The sequence below is a fragment of the Sceloporus occidentalis genome, unplaced genomic scaffold (genome assembly GCF_023333645.1).
Source record: "Sceloporus occidentalis isolate IW3139 unplaced genomic scaffold, rSceOcc1.0.p SCAF_199, whole genome shotgun sequence".
Lineage (NCBI taxonomy): Eukaryota > Metazoa > Chordata > Lepidosauria > Squamata > Phrynosomatidae > Sceloporus > Sceloporus occidentalis.
Window position 1 is genome coordinate 399,513 of NW_028317179.1, and position 25,014 is coordinate 424,526.

The following is a 25,014-nucleotide window of genomic DNA, read 5'->3' on the forward strand; positions in this document are numbered from 1 at the left end:
ACTAACAGGCCTATAATTCCCCGGGTCACTTTTTGCCCCCTTTTTGAATATTGGCACAACATTTGCTATGCGCCAGTCCTGGGGAACAGACCCTGTCACTATAGAGTCCTTGAATATTAGAAATAGGGGTCTGTCTATTACATTACTTAACTCCCTTAGAACGCGGGGGTGAATGCCATCTGGACCTGGTGATTTGTCTATTTTGATTTTTTTTAGGCGGCACTGCACTTCTTCCTGCGTTAGACAGGCGACATGTACTGGGGCATTTATCTCATCCTGCTGTATATTACCTGGCATTTCATTTTCCTCTGTGAATACAGCAGAGAAGAATATATTTAATAGATTAGCTTTTTCCTGATCCCCGTCTATAACTTCTCCCTCATTACTTTTTAAGGGGCCAACGCTTTCATTGTTAACCTTTTTACTATTTATATAGTTAAAGAACATTTTGGGGTTTGTTTTACTCTCTTTGGCAATGAGTCTTTCTGTCTCCAATTTTGCTGCTTTTATCTGATCAGCGTCCACAAGATAATACCGAATAGAAGATGCCGACAGACAGGCTCAACCAGTATAAGATCTAATAGCCCTTTAACAGGCATTTATATGACAATACTTCCCAACTTTCCTTCTTTAGGAACCCAAATCCTTCTGGCACTCATTCCTCCCTTGATGCCCCTCTTTGCAGGGTATCACAGTGTTCTATGGTCCTAAATTCTTCCCTAAAAGCATTACTCAGACACATAAATGATAATAGGTGACAAACTGACATAAAAAGTCTGGTAAAGCTCCCCTAGTCCCTATTTAGCCAATTGCAATGTTTGCAGATATGGGGCAATATTCACACGGTAATTTCATATCAACAGCAGTCTCGTTAGACTGTTCCCCCATATTTCAGAATTCATGTATATTAATCACCACACAAGACTCGTTAACATGTGCATGCTGTCATCTGATTCTAATAAAGTTTAAAAATTCAATCTTAGCTGCCCAAATTACTGCCTGTAAAAAAACACGTAACAACAAACAGCATTTAAAGCATGCAGTAGTGTTACTTCGCTACTGAATCAGAATAGTAACCCAATAATAGTAATTATAAAAGCACCGCGAACGGGTTTATCTGTGTAAATTAACGAGATCAGGCAGCGAATAGGGCAGCCCTCCCTGGGGTCTTTTGCTCACACATGGTGCTGAATGCCCTGGAACATCCGGATTGATACATGTGATTGGGGTTCAGCATGAAAAACCGGCTGTCATCCCCGGGGATTGACGGGAGATTGAAATATAGATTGGAACAGGTACAAGCTAGTACGGGACAGCGGCACAGGCCGTTTATATAATGTCACCTCAATGTATATGAACTTATAATGGTTTTATGGGTGAGAATGGGGCTTCGCATGATAAGTGATACAGTCTGAGTATTTAGGTACATGCTGACAGGACCTGTTAGAGTGGAGATACAATGGCATTTAACTGTGTATATGTGTAATATATATATATATATGTGTACAATGACAGCAGTCATATAATCATTACAGTGGTCTACAGTCATTTAGATCAGCACACAATATGTATGAATACATTAGGAAAGGCGGTCCCTGTCCCTTAGAGCTACAATATAAGATGTCATTTTTGTTGTTTCTTAACCCATTATAGCTGCTGGAATGTTCCCCATCTAAAATGTTTACATCCGTTCTCCTCCCTAAAATAGCTTTTTAGAAACCTTGCCCTAGTAACTGCCTTAAATAAGCTCATTATCAAGTTAAGTAACTCAATTAAACAGGATCGCTCCTGAAAATGTTGGCTTCTGGCTATTATGGAGTGGAGTTGGACTGTCTTACTTTATTTCACTTTATTTCTTACGCTTTTAAGCGGTCTTGCATACATTTCTGACATTCGTAGAAAATACATTATTTATTTATAAAACGCCGGCAGATTCCGCAGCGTGTAGTCATATTGTACTGGATTGGAACCTCCCTGTCCCTGTAGCTTGTAGTGGGGTTCACATTAAAGGAGATGTTAAATGTCCCTGGCAGCCTTAATCCTCTGTACCCTGAGTATTTTAATATACGTTCTCTAAAAACTCTTCTCTGTCACTTACCCTCACTCTCTCTCTCATTCCCTCACTCTCTCTCAAGCTCTCTCTCCGCAATGTCTCCCTACCTTCTCTGCAGACGCTTCTGTTTCCCTGTCTCCTTTTTCTCTTGTTTCTCTGTCTTTTTCTTTGTTCACTTGTCCCAGCATCAGCTCCGTTATCCAGGCGCTTCCGCAAAGGGAATGTGCATTATAGTCCATGTGATGGCTGGAGTGTCCCTTTAATCTCACTTCAGGTCCTGCAGAGGATGATGCATTCTACGTGTATGTTGGTCAAAATATAATTTTTGAACCCTTAAATAAATAGAAAACAAATATGCAGGAACAGCAATACTCCATACCCTATATGTGAGAGCCTTTAAAGAGAAGTATCACCACCAGGGCTTTAGTAGAATTAAAATATTTTATTTAAAAAAACCTGCTTATGGTTTGTGTTATTTTTTGTCACAATAATTGTGTTTTGTTTTTTCAGTACCTCAGCAGTAACAGATGTGGCAGTTTTGTGGATATCGCGGTTGTCGCTGCTGATCTTCAGAAAGCATACAGGTAACACACATAATTGTGCAAATAAATGCAGCTAATTGTGTGACTTTGTCTCGTCTGCAAATAAGAAGCTGTTAGCATGTCTTACGACGAATGTACAGGTAATGTATAAAGACTGACTGCAATTGGGTGACAATTTACAATTCTGGCCAATAAGGGGTTAAGTAGGAAGAAGTGATATTTTTTTTTTATAATTTGGGTTATTTTCCTTTATAAATGTTAATAAAGGTCAAATTAATTATTTGCTACTCCTTTCCTTTTGCTGACGGCTGCTTGGGTTTATAGCGAACCCGTATATATTATTAGTGATGAGATTGGTGACTTCTAAAATTGTATATATCATATATATAATATAATATAATATGTTTTATAATTTACAAATATCTTATTTGTTTAGAGCGGAGTATGGGAGAAGAAAACAAAATGCCTTCAGATTACAGGTAGAAAAAGGTAAGAACGTTAAATGGCTAATTAAATATTCTATATAAAATCTGTGCCTTGCCGAGTATGTTGTTGTTGTTATTATTATTATTATTCCATCAATATATATAATAATCTATAGCGTCTGCTAAGTGTTTTTAGAAGATGCTGTATCCTAGGTACTATTGAGCCAGAATAATTTTATGATGAAACACAATTTATTTTTTTCCTTATTCACCTTATAGCCTGTCGTATATTTTTAATTTCCAAAATCACATCAGTTTCCCTTAAATATATCATTTTGGATTCTCTAAATAAACACACAGAGCCTTTTCCTTCTGGTTTATGGCCACTTTTATAAATGAAGTTCCGATCGTTACTGTAAGCCTGAGACTGTCCCCCTGTTTTCTCTTTGCAGTGTTTAAGGTTATCTGCAGCGAGAACGAGCAGTTTGGGAATCTAGAAGAAGCGCACGTGGCAAAGAGAGCAAGAAGAGGAGATGGAGGGTGAGGGGGCATTCTGCGGCTTAAAAAATAAATAAATACTCGTGTAAAGGGGTCTATTCCTCAGAATGTAATTAATTTGGAACTATATGTCGCCTCTGCATAAGAAGTACTTTGCAACATTCTTTCCAGTAGTTTTTTTATTTCTTTCTTTTTACTGGGAAATACGTTCCCGCAGTCCTCAACCTGGATGCAGCCGAGTGTTAGCAAATGATAATGGGAAATTATTCAAAATATGTTCTGAGCAAGAGGAAGAGTGTCAAAAAAACCAGTATAGAAATATAGACTTTGACGGCAGATACAAGCTATTTGACCCAAGATCGGTCCAAGATGTTGTCTTAGCCTGTTTGAATTCCCTTGCTGTATTAGCCTCTACCACTTCTGATGGGAGGCTGTTCAGTTTATCTATTACTGTCTCAGTAAAGAAAAAAAGAGGTTTATTGACTAAAGAGGGAGATGGCTGGAGAGTTGCACTTTTATCTCTCTTACTCAGTGAATAGTATAGCTCCTCCAAGTCCAGCTTTACGGCACATTAAGGCTAGAGTGCCATTCGCGCTGGCATGGCTCAGTCTTGGTCTGCTTGCCAAGCGGTGACATCATTTCCCCTTTAATCTGGTATGCTTTTGCCACTCTTTGTATGTCGACCCCTTAACTTTGTGTTCATATACAAAGTCTCCCTTCGGTATTTGACGAGGGGGCGCACGGCATGAAATGTGCGAACCGTGCCTCATCCGGATTAAACTAAAAATTCCTCCGAACTCCAAGGATTCACGCCGTACTTTAGTATTTTTAGAAAGCAAGGCTTGGACGAGTATTGGTATTTTAAATACCGGATATGTATTCATTTATTTGTTCACTTTTGCTTACAGGGATTTAGAAAGTTTTTCGGGGGACTCCACAGACAGCGATGACATCGATTACGCCGATCAGCCTGTAAGTTGTGAGAATTTAAGAGGGGGCTGACATCATATTAAATGTAATATCAGATTTTAAAGGCACCCTTCATTTCTTACACCATGTAATATCATATTATAGTAAAACTACACTTTATTTTCCAGAGAAAACAGTTAATAACAAGGGTTGCAGGCTTCCAATTTGCTGTTTTACTCCTACTTATGATTTTTTTCCCAAAAAAACCTTTTTGTTTCTCTCTGTTTTGTCCTTCTAGTCCTCTAATCACCTGAATAACTCCCTGCTGTCCCTGTACCGCAAAGGAAATCCAGACTCCCTTTTGGAAACCCCTTCCAAAAATGAAAACCCGGACACCAGTACTCCAGCCCCTGCCAGAACTACTCGGAGAGAGACGGACGAGACGCCACGGGATGCCAAGACCCCGGCAGCCGGCTGGTTCATTGATAAAACCCCAAGCAGGGCGATCGGGCAAAGCATCCTGATAGACCTGAGTGAAGATGTAGAAGAAGAAGCAGCAGCCAAATGGAGAGAGGTGCTCAATTCTCATGAAATATTGGATATGGGTTTTGGGAATAGCGTAGGGACTGGTGTATTATGCATTGTGTAAATTAAGAATCGCTTTGCTCCACCATCATCAGCGTGTGGCCCCCAAATGCGGATTAGGGTTTCTCCATTTAGCATGCAAGGCTACATGCTAAAGTTCTACTACTACTGTGTGTTTAAAGTCCGGTTCATAGTCCTACCTTGGTCCTGGCTCACGATAAAATATATGGCATGTTTGCATTGCATGTTCATGGAGGTTGTTAACGGAGCATAACACGGATACAGATAAAATAAATGCACCCCCCTCTTTAAGTGCTTACCGATAGATACTATATATTTCCATAAAATGTTAGTAGGTTTCCCGCTGTGATATGCTGAAACCTCCTCTTTGTTAGACACAGAATCCTACGGATGTTTCTCTTTTGGAAAGCGAAAAGAAGAAACCTAAGTTCAAGAAAAGCCGAAAGGTGAAGACCGTGTCCCAGGACCCCGACAAGGAGATAGAATCCGCTCTGCTTAACGGCAAAGGTACTGTGTTACACATACACTGAACTACTAACTATATATATATATGTATGTGTGTGTGTATATATATATATATATATATATTATTAGTATTATATAATATGTGTGTGTATATATATAATATATATTATTATTATTATTATAAATATATATTATTAGTAGTATTATATATATATATACATATTATAATACTAATATATATATATATATTATTAGTATTATAATAATGTATATATATTATTAGTATTATAATGTGTGTGTATATATATAATACTAATAATAATATATATATACCGTATTTGCTCGATTATAAGACGAGGTTTTTTTCAGAGCAAATGCTCTGAAAAATACCCCTCGTCTTCTAATCGGGGTCGTCTTCTAATCAGACCTCAAATAGAGGTCTGATTATGAGACTAAGATCCAGATCCCCCGCACCGCTGCAGGGGACCTGGATCCTCCTGTCTCCCCCCCCCACACTTACTTACCGGTGCTTCCTGCTGTATTGCCGGGGCAGCGGGTTGACGTCTACGCGATCCGCGTAGACAACGTCCGCTGCAGCCGGAAGGAGGTGTGGCTAGCAGCGGGGGTTGTCTGCGTCCGTCGCGGATACCTTCCCCGACTGTCAGAAATCAGAGTTCCCCGCACAGGTGCCGGAACTCTGATCTCTGACAGCCGGGAAAGGTATCCGCGACGGACGCAGACAACCCCCCGCTGCCAACTCCACCTCCTTCCGGCTGCAGCGGAAGGAGACGTCAACCCGCTGCCCCGGCAATACAGCAGGAATTTGGAAGCACCGGTAAGTGTGTGTGCGTGTGTGTGTTAAATGGGGGACATAGGGCATTTCTGGAATGCCTTATACCCCTATATGCCACTCTGGCACTTAGGGGGTTAAAAGGCATATTATGGGGCAGAGTGGCATATAGGGAGTTATAAGGCATTTCAGGAGGCAGAGTGGCGTTAAGGGGGCATTTAATAGAGCACTCTGCCTCCTGAAATGCCTTATAGAGTGCTCTATACAATGCCTTTTAACTCCCTTAATGCCACTGCCTCCTGGAATGCCTTATACCTCCCTATATGCCACTCTGCCCCATAATATGCATTTTAACCCCCTAAATGCCAGAATGGGATATAGGGGTATAAGGCATTTCTGGAGGCAGAGTGGCACATAGGGGGTCAAAAGGCATACCATGGGGCACAGTGGCATATAGAGGGTTAAAAGGCATATCATGGGCCACAGTGCCATATTGGTGTGGCAAGCCTGGGGGCAGATGTGCGTAACTGGGGGACAGGTTGGAAAATACAAGGAAATAAAAACAAAAAAAATATTTTTCTCAATCATAGCTTTTATTTAAAAAAATAGTTTACATGAATTAACATTTACTGGTAAAACTTTTTTCCTTTAGGGTCGTCTTATATTCAGGCTTTTTCTTTTTTTCCTAAGTTAATATTCAGATTTTGGGGGGTCGTCTTATAATCAGGGTCGTCTTATAATCGAGCAAATACGGTATATATTATAATACTAATAATATTATATATATATTATTATTAGTATTATAATATGTGTATATTATAATACTAATAATAATATATATTTATAATAATAATAATTATTATTATTAATATATTGTTAAATGCTTCACTTTAAGGAACAGTCTAGTCCCCCAAATTTTTTTTTTATTTTTTAATCCATTTTTCATTTATTTATTTTGCAGTAAGAAAATTAGAATTCTGTAATTTAAGCAGCAGCTAATTGCATGTATGATAAGAAAACATCAGTGTGATTGGTACATGTAATTGGTTGCTGCTATTTCTATGGATTTTAATAAATAAGGGGGGTTTACAGAGACCTGTATTAGGTCATGTTAGCGACCCCAAACCTTTGGACGGTAGCATGTATGCTCAAGACAGACATAAAAATTATCCCAGAAAAGTCAAACAGCCTGGTAACAAAACGTCTGCTCTAAAAACAGGGCAGTTCCATTTAAACTCACAAGAGACAAAACAAAGCAGATTGGTCGGGATAACAAGTAATTCTATCTTTATATGGAATGTTTTTCGGTTGCTGCGTAAACCGTCACCATCTCTACGTTTACATGCAGACGGTCATAGGAAGGTACAGCGGTGTATGAGCATTCCCAACTATATAATGAGCTAGAAGCAGAGATCTGAGTAGTCCTGAAAGCTTGCAATCTAATACAATTAAGTCACCCTTACGAAATTTTCTTATAGCCGGAGTCTATGTTTTTATATAGGATCGTCTCGTCCCTACAGCTCGCGCTCTCTTTCTAATCCCTGTATCTGATTTCCAGGCACAAGAAAAGTTTATGAGATGCAGCGTTCAAACGTGAGCTTCCAGGACGTGGGGGGCAACGATAACACTCTAAAGGTACATTTTTGGTTTACGGAAATCCTTTTTTTCCCCCCAATTTTTATTTGACGTACCCTCTTTTCAGATTGCCGGACTGTACAGGGAAACCATTGTTACGTTTTTTTTAACGTGAGGCTTTCCAGTCGGTCTCCTGGTATGATGTCATTCATTGATCATGCGTGTGGCTGATCATACAATGTCTTTACAGGAGGTCTGCAAGATGCTGATTCACATGCGGCACCCTGAGGTTTACCAGCATCTGGGAGTGGTGCCGCCGCGGGGCTTTCTGCTCCACGGACCCCCGGGGTGTGGCAAGACCTTACTGGCTCAGGCGATTGCTGGGGTGAGTCTGCATCATCAACACCCGTCTAAATATACCAGCCATGACACCCCCCCCCCCCATAGGGTTATTATTGAGTCTACATTGAAATATTAAAGCAGGGCTTATTCACTAAACTAGGAGTTGGCAGGACAGTTGTGGTTTCATACCCCAACTGCCCCCCTCCCCGAAGGGCCATCCCTGGTAAGTTTGTCTGGAAGAAGAGCAAATCTATTTCTGCATAATGTATAGTTCAATCAGTGAGGTCACATTCGAGCAAGTTAATTATACATTATACAGGGCTAGCCAAGCTCTAGGCCTGCAGCAGAAGCTCACTGGGGTTGGAAACTGTCAGTGGCTCTCCTGCCAGCTCCCTCTTTACCAATGCATGTTGTATCTCAAATTCACCCAATCCGCTTTCTGGAAACAATATCCATAAAAAGAGACTGTTGTGCTTCCTGAAAACCCAGAATTAGGAACTTCATTGATTCTCTGTTCTAATTTTTTTTTAGGAACTTAATCTGCCGATGATTAAGGTGGCAGCCACGGAAATGGTGTCCGGCGTGTCGGGGGAGTCGGAACAGAAACTCCGGGAGCTCTTTGACCAAGCCGTGGTGAGCCTCGTGTTTCTGCGTCGTGTAATACCTGCGCGTTCCTCTCGGGGGCAGGATTTCCATGAAAATGTCTAGATTGGGTTTTTGTAATGTGATGTCATTTTATTTGTATATGGTGCCATGCGGTGATGTCACAGCCGAGGGACGGATCCAATGTATATTTTTATACATTATACACAGATAGGGAGGTCTGAAGAACTTACTGCTGTTGCTTTAGATTTTATTGCTTAGAATCTTCTGGATTATTTAGGTTAATTTATGTCATTCTGGAGACTGAAGCCTTTTCTTCCCGGGTTACGTATAGCGTTCCCACGTAGTCTGGTATCTCGGTTTAAATTGAGTTGGGAGTCTCCTGAAAAATGTTCTAAAATGAGTGGGAACCCTTGCCGAGCCAGCACTGGCTCTGACTGGGGGTGAGTCTGCGGGTCTGACTGGTGTGAGTGTGCGGGTCTAACTGGTGGTGAGTGTGCGGGTCTGACTGGGGGTGAGTGTGCGGGTCTGACTTGGGGGTGAGTGTGCGGGTCTGACTTGGGGGTGAGTGTGCGGGTCTGACTGGTGGTGAGTGAACGGGTCTGACTGGGGGTGAGTGTGCGGGTCTGACTGGGGGTGAGTGTGCGGGTCTGACTGGGGGTGAGTGTGCGGGTCTGACTTGGGGGTGAGTGTGCGGGTCTGACTGGGGGTGAGTGTGCGGGTCTGACTGGGGGTGAGTGTGCGGGTCTGACTGGGGGTGAGTGTGCGGGTCTGACTTGGGGGTGAGTGTGCGGGTCTGACTTGGGGGTGAGTGTGCGGGTCTGACTTGGGGGTGAGTGTGCGGGTCTGACTGGTGGTGAGTGTGCGGGTCTGACTGGTGGTGAGTGTGCGGGTCTGACTGGTGGTGAGTGCATCACGAGGGGGCACGCGTAACGTGCATATGACGGCTGTCCCTTTAGGTCCACTTGTTTGCTTTGGGCAGAGGCAGCTGGAGAAGGTGACGAGCGTCTCGTTTAACTCCTAGAACCAATTTGCAAGCAGTAAAATACGCTGACGTCCATGCAAAATAGTCTGCAGTATGTACTTTACATGAAGTCGGGGCCGGTGCGGACCTCTCATGATGTTGTTATAGTTTTTATGTTTTACCGGATGGAATATCGTCCCTCTGCGACAATTGTTTTATGTTTATTAGACGTTGCTGGAGGGCACTTCATTCCTAACTCCACTTACCTATAGCGTGTAATGGAGTGTAAGCTCATAAGCTCAGAATCGTCTCCTCTTTCAGTTCCAATATGTCTTTTTTCTTTTGTTTTGTATATTGTCTTCTTTTAATGCTGCTGTGTAATGGAGCCGTGTAATCGGCTGAGAGTGAATGGTTTGCAGGATAAAAATGCAGCAGAGAAGTTTATTTCAAAGGAGGAGAAATGTTACAACAAGAGACCATAATCTAAAACCCTGCTCAAAGAGTTTACGATCTAGAAGAGACTTTAATGGTTAAATATGCCTTAAGGAAGGCAGTTTTAACTGTAAGGAAGTTTTATTTATGGTAGATAAGTGGAGCAGCCTCCCAGCAGAAGTGTTAGAGGCTAATACAGCGATGGAATTTAAACATCCGTGGGATGGACATACGGCTCCTGAATCTAACACGAGACCAACGACCGAGTTAAGGTCTTTACAGCAGGAGAAACGGGCAACTAGATGGGGCCGAATGGGGCCGATCTGCCGACAGGTTCTATTTTTCTATAAATGAAGGGTACGGTAAAGGTTACTGATTGGCTATTATAAGATTAATCTGTTGTGCAATTAAGCCTTGGGGGAGATTTATGATCTTAATCGGTGTTAAAATAGTTCTATAATGTGTGCGTTTATGTATGTGGAATATATGTGTGTGTGTGTGTGTGTGTGTGTGTGTGTGTGTATATATATAATGTGTGTGTGTAATATATATATATATATATATATATATATATATGTGTGTGTGTATATATATATATATATATATATAATGTGTGTGTGTAATATATATATATATATATATATATATGTGTGTGTGTGTGTGTGTATATATATATATATATATATATATATGTGTGTGTGTATATATATATATTGCAATCCCCCAGTCTGTAAGGGTCTTGAAGTAATTGTATCTGTGACGGTTCTCTGAAAACTAACCTGCTGAACCACTAATCACCAGCAGGTGTCGCTATTCTTCAAATCCCATGATCCCAGATAGGACCACGTTGGGCACCTTTTATATTATTTTGCATATTTTTACATATTTTACTCAGTATGTTTATTATGGTTTCTATTATAGTAAATACCGAATGAATCAGCCATGTATATCCTAAATTAAAAGTAAATGTTTTCCATTAAACAGCGAAAACATAGAAACATATAATTTGCAGGCAGATCAGCCCCGTTCGGCCCCCATCTAGTTTCTCCTGCTGTAAAGACTCAAACCTTATTCAGTCGTTGGTCTCGTCTTCGATTCAGGAGCCGTATGTCTATCCCATGCATGTCTCGGTTGTAGTGGCGCAGTGCAGACCACACATTAACCCCTTTGCTACCCTATAGACGTACAGCTATGTCCACAAAACCAGAAGTACTGAAAATTCTACCCTATAGGGTACTCTGTAAGGGATGTGGCCCCCCGGCAATCGGGGAATGTTCACGAATATAAATTGGGTCATTGTTGATCAGGGGCACCTAAAGTGTAGAAGAAATTCTAAGCAGAATTACATTAAAAAACTAAGCATGGAAAGAGTTAATGGATAAATGGAAGAATTCCGTCCCGTTTGCATAGGGACTGTGATACGATCTGTCTCTGCAGCCAGATACTCGCTGACCTGGTCTGATTCCCCTATTCTGGGTTTTGGGATATATAGCTGTATAGAAATAAATGCTATATAGGGCACCCTAGATATGCATACCGCGTGCCTTCCGTGGCCTGCCGTGTTTTTTGCTGAGACAGCCGTGTTTTATTCCGGCAACACGTGACATTCCGTGCGTTCTGCGTGCAGCATAAACTATCTGTATAGATTTCAGTTGCTTTTAAAAATGGAAATGGTTTCAGATTTTATATAAAATAATATTTTGTATAAATATAATTTTATATATATATATAATATACAGTAGGTTTCTTCTAGATGTCTTGGATTTTTTATTTTAAGTCTTGTATAATTTATTTTTTTATATTATTATTTTCTTTTTAATGTGATTTGGCAAAGCTTTGGTCGATCACAAGGGAAACGGAGATTAGCGGCACCACGAATGGGATATGGGCTTTGACTCATGGGTCCCCTAGGCCATTTGGTTAAACCGGCGAGATGTCGTATGATTCGGTGGCAGCTCAACCCTTCCTGCCTGAGAAGCTCCGCAGGGTCGGCCCTTCATACCCCACAGATATTTACTGATATGTCTGTTGTTTCTCCAGTCCAGCGCTCCTTGCATCCTCTTCATTGATGAGATCGATGCCATCACTCCCAAGAGAGAAGTGGCTTCCAAGGACATGGAGCGACGGATCGTGGCCCAGCTGCTAACCTGCATGGACGGTCGGTAACGCGTCGTCGTGATCCTTACCCCTGGGCAGCATCACTTTCTGTTCTGAATGCATGCGATCTGATGTACACTACCGTACAACGTTAGAAATGTGAATTTTGTCCATTAAATAACATGAAATGGATCAGAAATCCAGAGCTGTATCTGGAAAGGTTGATTTTCAATGGAATCTTTTCCTAGGTGTACAGAGGCCCTTTATCACTCCCATCACTCCTGTGTTCCAGTGGCTCTTTATCACTCCCATCGCTCCTGTGTTCCAGTGGCCCTTTATCACTCCCATCACTCCTGTGTTCCAGTGGCTCTTTATCACTCCCATCACTCCTGTGTTCCAATGGCCCTTTATCACTCCCATCACTCCTGTGTTCCAGTGGCCCTTTATCACTCCCATCACTCCTGTGTTCCAGTGGCCCTTTATCACTCCCATCACTCCTGTGTTCCAGTAGCCCTTTATCACTCCCATCACTCCTGTGTTCCAATGGCCCTTTATCACTCCCATCACTCCTGTGTTCCAACGGCCCTTTATCACTCCCATCACTCCTGTGTTCCAACAGCCCTTTATCACTCCCATCACTCCTGTGCTCCAATGAGGTCTCTTCCAGCCCAAAGAATATCCTTTTCCAGACAGATGGATGCTTTTTGAAGCTTAAAACCGAAGTGTCACTTTTACCCAATCATTATTATTAATTTTTGTGATTTATGTAGTGTGGTCTCATTCTGCAGCTCTTTGTTGTGCAGTTTTTGGTAAAAATAAAAAAATCTTAGTTTCCTGTAAAAAGTAAATCAGCCCCCCTAGCTTTTTAAGGCTGGGAAAAAAAACTGCATAGTTAAGTGAATTTAGTTACGCTGAATGGTTCCCATTTTTTTGCCCCCTCTATTCGTGGAATCTTTTGATGGTTGGCGTTTAGCTCCCCTGCCAATTACCCTCTCTGTGCTGTTTTGTGTGATTTGGCTCTTCTAATGCTTTTGTTCCCCTTCATAGATTTGAACAATCTGGCTATCACCGCGCAAGTCCTCGTGATCGGAGCCACAAACAGACCGGATTCCTTAGATCCGGCTCTGAGGCGCGCCGGCAGGTTTGACCGAGAGATCTGCCTGGGTATACCCGACGAAGGGGCAAGGGAGAGGTAAGTCAGCCCTGGGATAATAAAAAAAGTCTTTAAAGAACAGCAAAAAAAACACAATTTTTCACCAATCTTGTAATCCTGACAGCAGGTCAGCCCATCTTTATCGCTGGGTAGGTACCTATAATCTTTAAGTACCCTTACTTATAAGCACACACTGGAGTCATTGCGAAACATATAGGGTGCTTTTTAAGGTTACAGATGGAAAAATCAAAGTTTTCAGATATCAAATATTCTTAGTGTTCTAAATACGTTTGCAATCTCACCGGTGCACACTTTGCCCAGTAATGTGCTTTAACTACACGAACACAGTGTTTAATGTACCGTATTGGCTCGAATATAGGCCGCACTTTTTCCCCCACTTTAAGTCTTTAAAGTGGGGGTGCGGCCTATATTCGGGGTCGGGCGCCGGGCAGGGTTAGGATACCGATCCCCCGCAGCGGTGCAGGGGACCTGCATCCTACTCCCCGATACGCTCAGACAGCCTCCCCTGCCAGCACTTTCCACGGGGGGGGTGCCGGCACGGGAGGTTGTCTAAGCGCATCGTGCGGATGGTCACCGGCTGCGGAGGTTGTTTACCCGCATCGCCGCAGCCAGTGACCGTCCGCACGATGCGTTTTACCTCTGCCCCCAAGACTTACCAGAGGAGACTCCCGGGTGTCTTGCGGGGCCGGCGGGGGACATCTACGCAATACGCGTATACAACTTCCGGTGCCAGCACATCAGCTGAGAGCCGGCACCGGAAGTTGTGTACGCGTATTGCGTAGATGTCCCCTGCCGGCCCCGCAAGAAACCCGGGAGTCTCCTCTGGTAAGTCGGGGGGGGGGGGGGGGCAGAGTGGCAGCATATCTCGGGGGGGAGAAGGACAGTGGCAGCATATCTCGGGGGGGGGGAAGGACAGTGGCAGCATATCTCGGGGGGGGAAGGACAGTGGCAGCATATCTCGGGGGGGGGAGGACAGTGGCAGCATATCTCGGGGGGGGAAGGACAGTGGCAGCATATCTCGGGGGGGGAAGGACAGTGGCAGCATATCTCGGGGGGGGGGAGGACAGTGGCAGCATATCTCGGGGGGGGAAGGACAGTGGCAGCATATCTCGGGGGGGGAAAGACAGTGGCAGCATATCTCGGGGGGGGGACAGTGGTAGCATATCTCGGGGCGGGGGGGGAGACAGAGTGGCAGCATGTTTTTTTGGTGCTTTTTTAAAGAAAAAAAACTTTTCTTTAAAAAAGCACCAAACTTTTAGGGTGCGGCCTATATACGGGGGCGGCCTATATCCGAGCCAATACGGTATTTAAGGATTAATTAAATTATGATAGGATCCCTTTTTTTATATTTTTTACTCCATCTTATTATTATTATTATTTATTGTTTTATATAGCGCCATCAAATTCCGTAGCGCTGTACAATTTTAATGATGAGGAAATTAGTCAGTTATATTATTCATGATATTTTTCTGGTTTTTGCACAAAGCTGGTTGGTTGTAAAAAAAAAAAAAAAATAACTTATTTGCACCTCTCAATACGATAAAGTGATTCAAATTGTGCACCTCTCAGTAAAAGTGAGTGAGCATCTGTCTCATTATACTCCTCCCCCTGGCTGCTTCCGCTGCAAACAGGAAGCGTACTTAAGTACACTTCCTGTGCGTTTTCAGGAGCACTCCTGTTGAAGTCAATAGAAGTGTTTCCGCTAGTATCCGTGCACGTGTCTGCTGCCGTAAATATTAAACGACTCCAATATCCTAAAGGTTCATGCATCGAGTACACGCAGTGATATAAAGTGGAGTCCATGGAAAGTAGGGTCCCTTTTGTATGTTACGTGAAGACAGGGCTGGGAGTGTTCCTGGAGTGGTCCTGCTTGTTGGAGTGTGCTCTTCCTTACCCGCGAGTTTTATTTTAGCGGCATTTTAGCTTCTCGGTATCGAGCTGACAACGTTCATTCTTCCGCTTTCAGGATTCTGCAGACTCTGTGCCGGAAGCTGAGACTCCCAGAATCCTTTGAGTTCAAGCGCTTGGCTCACCTGACGCCGGGCTACGTGGGGGCCGATTTGATGGCGCTGTGCCGGGAGGCGGCAATGTGTGCCGTAAACAGAGTCCTGATCCGGCTTCAGCAGCAGCCGCCGCTGCCGGATCCCTCCGCGGCAGAACTTCCCTCCGCGGCAGAACTTCCCTCCGCGGCAGAACTTCCCTCCGCGGCAGAACTTCCCTCCGCGGCAGAACTTCCCTCCGAATGCCCCGCGTCCCAGGTCCACGCATTGGAAATAGTACAGGTAACTCACTTGCTCCATTCCTTAACCCCTTAAGGACCAGGCTGTGTTTCACCTTTGGGACTCATTTAGTGAACCCACACAAGTTATATGTTGTTATGTTCAAGACAAGAAGGGCTTTCTTCAGATACCATTTTTTATCATATTATGTCATTTCCCATAAAAAAATACGATGAAAAAGGGAAGAAGAAAAAAAAACAAAAAACACATTTGCTGACTTTTACACAAAAAATCTTTTACTCATCCAAAAAAGCTAATGAATAAACCTGCTAAATAGAGTCTACTATTCTTCCTGAGTTTAGAAATACCCAATGTTTTTATGTTTTTTTTGCTTTTTTTCCTGCAAGTTATTGGGCAATAAGTACCAGTAGCGTTTTGCTATTTTAAAACCATTTTTTTCCCCAAAGCTGGTCATTCGGCCCCCATGTGCTATTTCGGGTATCTTTGAAGCCGGCCAATGCAATTTACCCCATCAAACCATGTAGTTTTGAAAACTAGACACCTCAGGATGAGATGGCAGCGCAGCTTTCATGAAGGCATTTATTTTTGTTCTTCAGGATGAACTTCGCAGGCTGCTGGAGCTCTTGAAGAACCAGGACCCGATACCCGAGGAGCTGCTGCAGAGCCTCTGCATCGAAATGGATGACTTTCTGGACGCTCTGCCCTCCGTCCAGCCGTCTGCCAAGCGTGAGGGCTTTGCCACCGTCCCCGACGTGACCTGGGCTGACATAGGAGCCCTGGAGGAAATCCGGGAAGAGCTAACGATGGCCATATTGGTAAGAGCCGCACAATGCATAGGCGAAGCCGCGTGTTATTAGCCGTAGCTTCCTCCGGTAAAGATACAGTCTGCGCCATATGGATCCACAAAAAAGTTCTTATCACATGTGTCCGATTTATTTTTCTTTAAGGCGCCCGTGCGGAACCCGGAGCAGTTTAAAGCTCTCGGCTTGATGGCACCCGCGGGTGTTTTACTGGCAGGACCTCCCGGCTGCGGCAAGACACTGCTTGCAAAAGTAAGAAAGGTCTTTGGTCTTTAAACCCGTCCCCGTTTAAAGTCGACAGCAGTTTCGGGTCACATGAAGTATATCATTAATTGGGGTTAAAATTGGCAAAATATACGTAACAATAATACGTGTTAAAGCAGACTGGTGCAGCTCTGCCCTTGTGAGCTCACAATCTAATAATGCCTCTACTCTGATTATGAAACAGGGAAGCAATTTCAGGGGGTTCTATTTAGATAGAAGAAACGAATACCCCAGCCCGTTCATTATATTTAGCATATATCACTGTCATCAATATGATTTGTGTTTTTTTGGGGCACTTTGGGAGGTTTCGATTAGTGGGGTAAATGTACAATAAGGGCAGTTTTCTTCAGCTACAGTAGGTGTATGCAGATTAATTATAGAAAAGCAAGTGTTCTGTTATATAATGGTTTGGTTTTTAGATATTAAACCAGGTACACAACCACTGTGATGAATGTTCTTTTTTTTTTCCTCCCCTTTCAGGCCGTTGCAAATGAATCCGGTCTCAATTTCATCTCCGTGAAAGGCCCGGAGCTGTTAAACATGGTGGGTTTCTATTCAGATAGGATAGATGGCTCGATACGCCGATTAATATTTAACTTCTAGTGAAGCGATAAGAGGAGATAAGCTATGTGATGTTCTGCGCGGCGTCACGTACTCCCTGCCTGCCTGGGAAGCTCGGGCTGGTGGCAGCTTGTGGCAGATCCAGCATTATGTATTTTCCCGTCCTGAAGTTCTCTCCCCATCCACACTAACGTTTCCTGAAACAATCAGCAACTTAATGAGGAGGAATAACCATGTGGATCCTCAGAAGAGGAAATAAAGATGGCGGCTCCCATTGGAACACGCATAAACCGGGCCTCCTACAGCATGAACATATTGCTCGTTTTACTCTACTGTTCTGTGAAAAAGTAATTGCCCCCTAAACCTAAAAACACTGGTGGAGGGTTTCAGCTGCTTAGCGGATAAAACACCCCCCCCGGCGCCCCTTCCGCTTCTATATGCGGGTGTGATATCGGCGCAGCGATCACCGCTAACCCGGCCCCAGGAGCCCTATTTGCAGGTCCGTTTTTTAGCGATCCGTGTTTTATTCAGCTTCGTTAATGGCAGAAAACACCTTTTATTATTTAAAAATCCACTTGAGGCAGTCTTGGGCTAAACCACACAAACCCGACGTGCGGTTGGGTTCCTTACGGTATGTTGGAGATTCCGTTCGCTTCTCGCTGTTAGGTTTGTACGCATACATTGGTTTTTATTTAATAAGATGAGGGTTTCGCTCTCTGCCTGCCGCTAATCCATCGCTCCTGCCGCGTGTCTCTTTCTCCGGCAGTATGTTGGCGAGAGCGAGCGCGCCGTCCGGCAGGTCTTCCAAAGAGCCGCTAACTCTTCCCCCTGCGTGATCTTCTTTGATGAGATCGATGCTTTGTGCCCTCGTCGCTCTGGCCATGAGGTGAGTGCTGTACGCCCTAAATCTGTAAACTGGTGTTAGATTGGTATCATCTAGGGAGCTTTGCCTCCCCTCCCTTTATCGAATAATGGTGTTATCCACTATTACCCCAAATAGCCCAGAGCACCCGTTACTGTGATGATCCGCAATGTAGTACCTCTGAGCGCTCCTTAGTACAAAATAACTTATAGATAAGAGCGGCAGGTTGGGCTGTTGGCTGAGGATGATGAGAGTTGTAGTTATCAAAGCCACAGAGTGCATTGCTGCCCCTAGTGTTTAACGGGTGTTAGTGTTTACCAGTTTCCCGTGTGGCCGGCTGGCAGGCGTCGGCAGGAGCCGGCGTGTTCCTTGGCTTGTGTGCCACCCTGGGTGCTGTCTTCATGTTTAATGATTATGACATCACCTCTCCCGTTAGTGTGTCCTCATCACCCCGTACCGCAGGATTTACATACAGCTGGAACATGAGAAATGCAAACAACATAATGAATGTGTGTTTACAGGCAGTCAATAAATGCCATGTGTGTTCCAACAGTCTGGCAGCGTGACAATCACGCGGCAACCTGATCCGGCGCTCTCCCAGCCAGGCGCGTTTCTCAACAGAGAGATAAACCTAAATAACGCTCCAGTTATTCTGGTCCAGACCCTGGGAGCCGCCGTTGCTGTCAGTGATATTTTGGGCGACTTTCCTGGCTCAAACACCACACTGAGCTGATGCTTTATGGCAACGCTAATGAAGTCAGTTCGGCTAGGTGATTAGGACTGAGGCATTCTTTTATTTCCCGCAGTCGAGGGGTTTGATTAGTAGATTAGGGTACAGATAACAGAGTGAAAACAGTGAGAGCTGCCTGAAAACATTAGGAAAACCTAAATTTTTTTATTAAAAAAAATACTTTCTTGAGCATCTGATGCTAGTAATAAAAAAAAAAAACAACAATTGTGATTTCTTTTTAACGATCTCTCCTCCTACCCCGTAGTCTGGAGCCGGCGTACGAGTTGTCAATCAGCTGCTGACAGAGATGGACGGCTTGGAAAGCCGGCGTCAGGTCTTCATCATGGCAGCAACTAACCGACCAGGTGAGTCCTTTAACACCGCACGGGGGGTCCGCACAATAAGACCCCCTAAACAGCACAAACCACATCCAGAATGGGGGGGGGGGGGAATACTAGGAACATTCATTCAAGTATAACATTCCACGTTCAAGCACAACGTTCTCTTTGGAGATTACTTGTAATACCATGAATTCCTTACCCGAGGAGCTTTAATGTAGTGTTACGGATATGCTGTGAATAGAATAAATCAAGTGAGGCTCCGTTCAATCATTCATTCAATCGATCATTTATTCATTCGTTCATTCATTTATAAAAATACTCAAAAGCCTTAGCCTTGAAGTTTGATTCTGAATGAGTTAAATCTGCCCCTCTTATCCGCTTCTGCTCCGTCCCCACCGCTTGAGTCCTACGGAAAGCCGCACACATGTTAAATAAATACCCCCGGGCACTGTGTGCTCTCCTCCTTTGTGTCCGCTCAGCCTCACGGTCTTGGCTTCTGTCCTAAAGTAAACTCCATTCTCCTGAAGTCATCTCTCAATTACTTTCAATTGGCGAATACTTTGGCCGTGCCGATTAGATAAGACCACGTTACAGTAGCCGGCCCCGTGTTTGCTCTGGGTAAGTGCTGTTTGCTTAATGAAACTTTTAGTCCTTGTTCACACAAATGAAGGTAAGAGTTCACATCACCTGGACTCTGATACCTTGTGCTGCCAAAGGCATGCTGGGAAGGTTTGAGTGCTGTCTCAAGGAAGGAATAAAACTTTTCTTATTATTATTTGGGTGGGAAAAAGGTGAATTAAATGTTCTATCACAAAAAAGAAAATGCTAATGTCACGTTCCAGACAGCCCGATTCATCTTTAAGGAAGTCTAAAGCGTTCCGCGGTTCTATACTCTCGTCTCCAGGGTTCCAGGATTAAATCAGTGGGTGTCCTGTCGGAACGATAGGGTTTTTCTGGTCAGCGCTGTAGTATGTTGGCCCCCAGCCCATCTCGGTTTTGCCAGCCCTGTTTGTATTGCTCTATGATATAGCCGGTTGTCCTATTTGCTGAAGAGCTTCCCTCGAGGGGCCGCGTTTAGAAACGTTTGCCGTGGCCTCTGACGCTCCACTGCTTCTCCCAATCTTTCAGATATCATTGACCCAGCTATTCTTCGGCCGGGAAGACTGGACAAGACCCTGTACGTGGGACTCCCTCCCCCCGCTGACCGGTTTGCCATATTAAAGACCATTACCAGGGTGAGTAAGAGCTTCCGCCGTACATTCAAGAGGAATGACGCTGACCTTGAAGTTGAACCTCAGCTTGCAGTACCTAGCGGAGCTCAGTCTTTACTCCTGATTTCTTTATCACTGTAACCTTGGACTGACTTCTATTGTGTACATTTTCCTCCACCACATGGTATTAGTGTCTGTGTCTGGAAACCTGTTATATAACACTATTGTGTAACTTTTTTTGTGTCATATTGCCCCCCCTCCCCCCCCAGTCATCTGCTGGTTGGAGTATCCATGTCCACGTTTCAACTTTTTTTTTTTATTCTCTCTCCCAATTTTTCATTCCCTCGCCTTTTACTCACAGGATGGGACTCGGCCGCCTCTTAGCTCAGATGTCAACCTCGAAGTAATTGCTTCCGATGAGCGTTGCGACTGCTTTACGTGAGTTTGTCTCTCCTTGTTCCTTATACGCGGTTTATGTGCTGTCTATATACTGCACATGTGCACACACAGTCTTCATTCATACGCACTTTAATGGATAGGATAGCTGAAACGTCCTCCCGTACGCATTTGCCCCTTTCCCACCCCAGCTATTTGCGCGCATAAGATGCGTTCTAGTAAATGTACTTACCGCCCCAGTGCTGGGTCGTCTGCTGGGAGTCGTGCCCATGTGTGGAAGGCCCTTCATTCTTCCACCTATCGTACATTTACAGAATATTAAGTAGTGCATATTCTCCCCGTTACCTCCAGTAAGGAAGTTCCGTGTTCCAGAGAAATGACTGTTGGCCGTTCCACCCCGTGTTTGTTGATGTTGTCAGTTCCTAACAGACCTCTTAAGAAGTTACCGTTAAGGATGATGTCATTTTAACCCCTTCCAGTAGGGAACATACTGTTCTCTGCCACAGTGCATTTATTGTGTTACCTTTAATCAATATCGACCTCGTTGACCTCGATTCCGAGCTCTGTGTGATTTCTGTCTTTCTCCGTCGCGCAGGGGTGCCGACCTCTCTGCGCTGGTGCGGGAAGCATCCATTAGCGCCTTGAGACGTGAAATGCTGCAGAAGAGTCCGGCCGCCGGGACAGGTGAGCGGAGGGTGCCGTATAAAACATGCCTTTACCAGATGGGGAGACCACGGGGGTCTGGGGGCTGAAGCGTATATTTCAATGTGATTATTGCATAAAATATCAAAGCGGAATATATGGAGATAAACTACTGGTCCCAGATCAGTGGCGAGTGGATTGCCTAAAATGTATTGAATCCCATGCCAGATATTTAATTATATATTATTAATCCTACGGGGTGATGAAAATCACAACATCCCATCATCTGTACAATGTGTCTGTTTCCCTCTTTTCCTCCCCGATGCCCCCTATTTTCTAGGAGGTCAGAATGTTTGCTGGTTACGTTTTTTAACCGGTCCCTTGCTGGTTCATGGCAGCCTCTTTAACACTTTGACATTTGCTGTCAGTCGGTAATAACCAGTCGGCTGTTATAAGCCGTGTAAACAGACGCTTCAGTCCGCTATCTACACTTGAAGGTGACGATCACAGCGTGGACTAAGTACTTTATCATTAGAAGGCAATCTGGGATTTATATGTGAAGAGCGCGGTGCCCTTCCTTATCAGTATTGGCGTTACAATCAGCGCATGCTTCCTCGACATTACTGTATACAGCGCTGGGGTTATATTACTGTATACAGCGCTGGGGGTTATATTACTGTATACAGAGCTGGGGGGTTATATTACTGTATACAGCGCCGGGGGTTATATTACTGTATACAGAGCTGGGGGGTTATATTACTGTATACAGCGCCGGGGGTTATATTACTGTATACAGCGCTGGGGGTTATATTACTGTATACAGCGCTGGGGTTATATTACTGTATACAGCGCTGGGGGGTTATATTACTGTATACAGCGCTGGGGGTTATATTACTGTATACAGCACTGGGGTTATATTACTGTATACAGCGCTGGGGGTTATATTACTGTATACAGCGCTGGGGGTTATATTACTGTATATAGCGCTTGGGGTTATATTACTGTATACAGCGCTGGGGGGTTATGTTACTGTATACAGAGCTGGGGGGTTATATTACTGTATACAGCGCCGGGGGTTATATTACTGTATACAGCGCTGGGGGTTATATTACTGTATACAGCGCTGGGGTTATATTACTGTATACAGCGCTGGGGGGTTATATTACTGTATACAGCGCTGGGGGTTATATTACTGTATACAGCACCGGGGGTTATATTACTGTATACAGCGCTGGGGGGTTATATTACTGTATACAGCACTGGGGGGTTATATTACTGTATACAGCGCTGGGGGGTTATATTACTGTATACAGCGCTGGGGGGTTATATTACTGTATACAGCGCTGGGGGGGTTATATTACTGTATACAGCGCTGGGGGGGGTTGTTCCTGTGTTTGGTGCTCATGGGGAGGAAAGCCTTTAGTAACGCGTAATTAATCCTGCTGCTTTGGTGTTAGTAGCGGGTTGGTTGTTGGCGGTTGAGTCGCCGGCTCGTCGCATGCCGCTGCTGTAATGTTTTTTTTCCTCAATGTTCTTCCTGGTTTTTTCTCTTTTAGGGGAAATCAAGGTCGGCCAGAAACACTTTGAGGAGGCGTTTAACAAGGTGAAGCCGTCCGTTTCCAAGAAGGTGAGAGAGCGGATCGTTGTTCCCTGCGATGAATGTCTCTGTCGATGGTGTTGACATCGGATGTGGCTCTGCCATGCTGGGGGGGGCAGCTCGGAGGTGTAATTAGTGCCGCCTGTGCTGATGCTGATCACTCGCCACGTGCCAGCCCTTGTAGAATGACCTGCTTCCCCACTCCAAAACGCTTAGAGGGATTGTGGCTGTCCTTTGTAATATTGCTGGACCCCTCTCTTCATTCAGAGACGTTGCCGGATTGAGCTGCCTCCGGCCCCCTGGATAGCTGAGGTTAACGGGGGTTGCAGTAAAGCACATTTATGAGGCTTCCTACTCCTGCTGAGAATTCTCCAAGAGAAATTCATCACGTTTGGTCTACGTTTGGTAAATTTGCAGGTCAATCTTACAAAACCTAAATCGGTGACAAGACGCACAGCTTAGCAGAAACAGTTGCTGGAATAGAATATGATTACAGGGGAGGAATAACTGCATGTAAATTAACACGCGGCCGCGTCCTGTCTGTGTTTTTTTTTTTGGGTTGAGATCCTCCGTTTTCGGCTGTGATTATGTTTCGCAATTTGTAACCAGTCTATAACTTGCTTTATTATCTCTCTGTGTTTAGGATCAGATGATGTATGAGCTCCTTCGCCAGTCCCTGAGCCGGTGACCACGTTAAATATTCATCATCGCAAGTATTTATCTGCTCCGTGAGTGGCGGCGTTTAACCTGTCGGGGTCAGAATGGAGTATTCTGGGTTTTTAGTTTTTTTTTTTTTTTTTTTAACCAATCAAAAATTATACCGGACCCCAAGAAAAGCAGAGGGACTTTAATGTGATCATCGATTTCCTCCCAGAATCTATACGTTTATTTGTACAACTAACCAGCCTCCTGTCTGCAATAAAAGAGAAAAAACGTCAAATGAGGACGGTGTCGGTAAAAAATCTACAAATAAATGTCGATTTCACACCCTTCGTGTGATGCCCAAAAAAAAATCTTCTAGTGCTTTAAGGGTTAAAAGGGTTGAATAGATTGTTCCAGAATCTAGAATTTATTAACATATATATATATATATATATATATATATATAATTTTTTTAATGAATAGGCTTTGCTGTGCCCGGTTTGGACCCCGTTCCCCGCCGCCTCCCCGTATGGTCAGGGGAAGGTGTTTGGAGGACCCGGGTCTGTCCGTAGAATTCCTTGGTGTTATGTTACTGATATGGGGATAGTCAGATTATTGTTAAGCCTTTACCGGGGTTCCTGTGCAGTGATTAACTCGTGAAGCCGCGCAGGGTGGTTTACCTCCTGCTTCGGGCTTTCATTGTATTTTATCAGCCAAGCGTGTGCCGATTGGGGGGGGGGGACAGGGTCAGGTTTCAGATCTACGAGTCTGTTAGATCCCTCGTACCACCTGTCGGTACCGCAAGCGGGGCGGAAAAACATTTAAATATTTAAAAGGCATTTAACAACGTACAGGAGGGACATTTATTTCAAAGGAGGAAAAAAGTTGGAACAAGAGGCCAGTTTTACTTTACTGAGGGGGTGGTAGATAAGTGGAGCAGCCTCCCAGCAAAAGTGGTAGAGGCTAATACAGTGAAGGACTGGGATAGGGATATGGCTCGTGATCTCGGAGGGGAATAACTGTCGTGAAGTTAGCGAACTCCTAATCTTTGTGAACTTTAACCCTTCAGGGGCCAAAACCTCTCCATTCGTGCCGAGTAAGTGAATTATACATCACATCGTCTAACATTCATTAACAGTAATGGCCCAAACACAACAATATTTAACACCTTCAGTCTTGGAAGAGTCCTGGGCCGTAAATTTTTGTACCGAATGCCTCGGGGCTTTCAGCGGTGTCATCCACGCCCTTACAGG

At 44.1% G+C, this 25,014-nt stretch overlaps 1 protein-coding gene across 1 annotated transcript; it reads left to right on the forward strand.

Moving 5' to 3' along the window:
• The first annotated feature begins 1,235 nt into the window (after positions 1 to 1,235).
• On the forward strand, positions 1,236 to 23,807 carry LOC149278152 (nuclear valosin-containing protein-like). Its single transcript, XM_089502266.1, has 23 exons — positions 1,236 to 1,295; positions 2,564 to 2,637; positions 3,032 to 3,084; positions 3,473 to 3,560; positions 4,427 to 4,490; positions 4,726 to 5,001; positions 5,414 to 5,540; positions 7,847 to 7,923; positions 8,114 to 8,248; positions 8,737 to 8,838; positions 12,245 to 12,362; positions 13,349 to 13,493; positions 15,442 to 15,700; positions 16,312 to 16,530; positions 16,663 to 16,767; positions 17,260 to 17,322; positions 18,107 to 18,226; positions 19,198 to 19,297; positions 20,402 to 20,508; positions 20,846 to 20,922; positions 21,476 to 21,564; positions 23,079 to 23,149; positions 23,763 to 23,807. The coding sequence occupies exons 1-23, from the start codon at positions 1,236 to 1,238 to the stop codon at positions 23,805 to 23,807; spliced, it is 2,574 nt and encodes an 857-aa protein (XP_089358392.1).
• The last annotated feature ends 1,207 nt before the right edge of the window (positions 23,808 to 25,014 follow it).

Excerpts from the sequence above, each read along its gene's own strand:
- LOC149278152 (XM_089502266.1), top strand. The coding sequence starts at position 1,236 with ATGAAAAACCGGCTGTCATCCCCGGGGATTGACGGGAGATTGAAATAT. Across the intron at positions 1,296-2,563 it reads TGAAATATAGATTGGAACAG|TACCTCAGCAGTAACAGATG; the intron begins GTACAAGCTAGT and ends TTGTTTTTTCAG. Across the intron at positions 13,494-15,441 it reads GACGAAGGGGCAAGGGAGAG|GATTCTGCAGACTCTGTGCC; the intron begins GTAAGTCAGCCC and ends TTCCGCTTTCAG.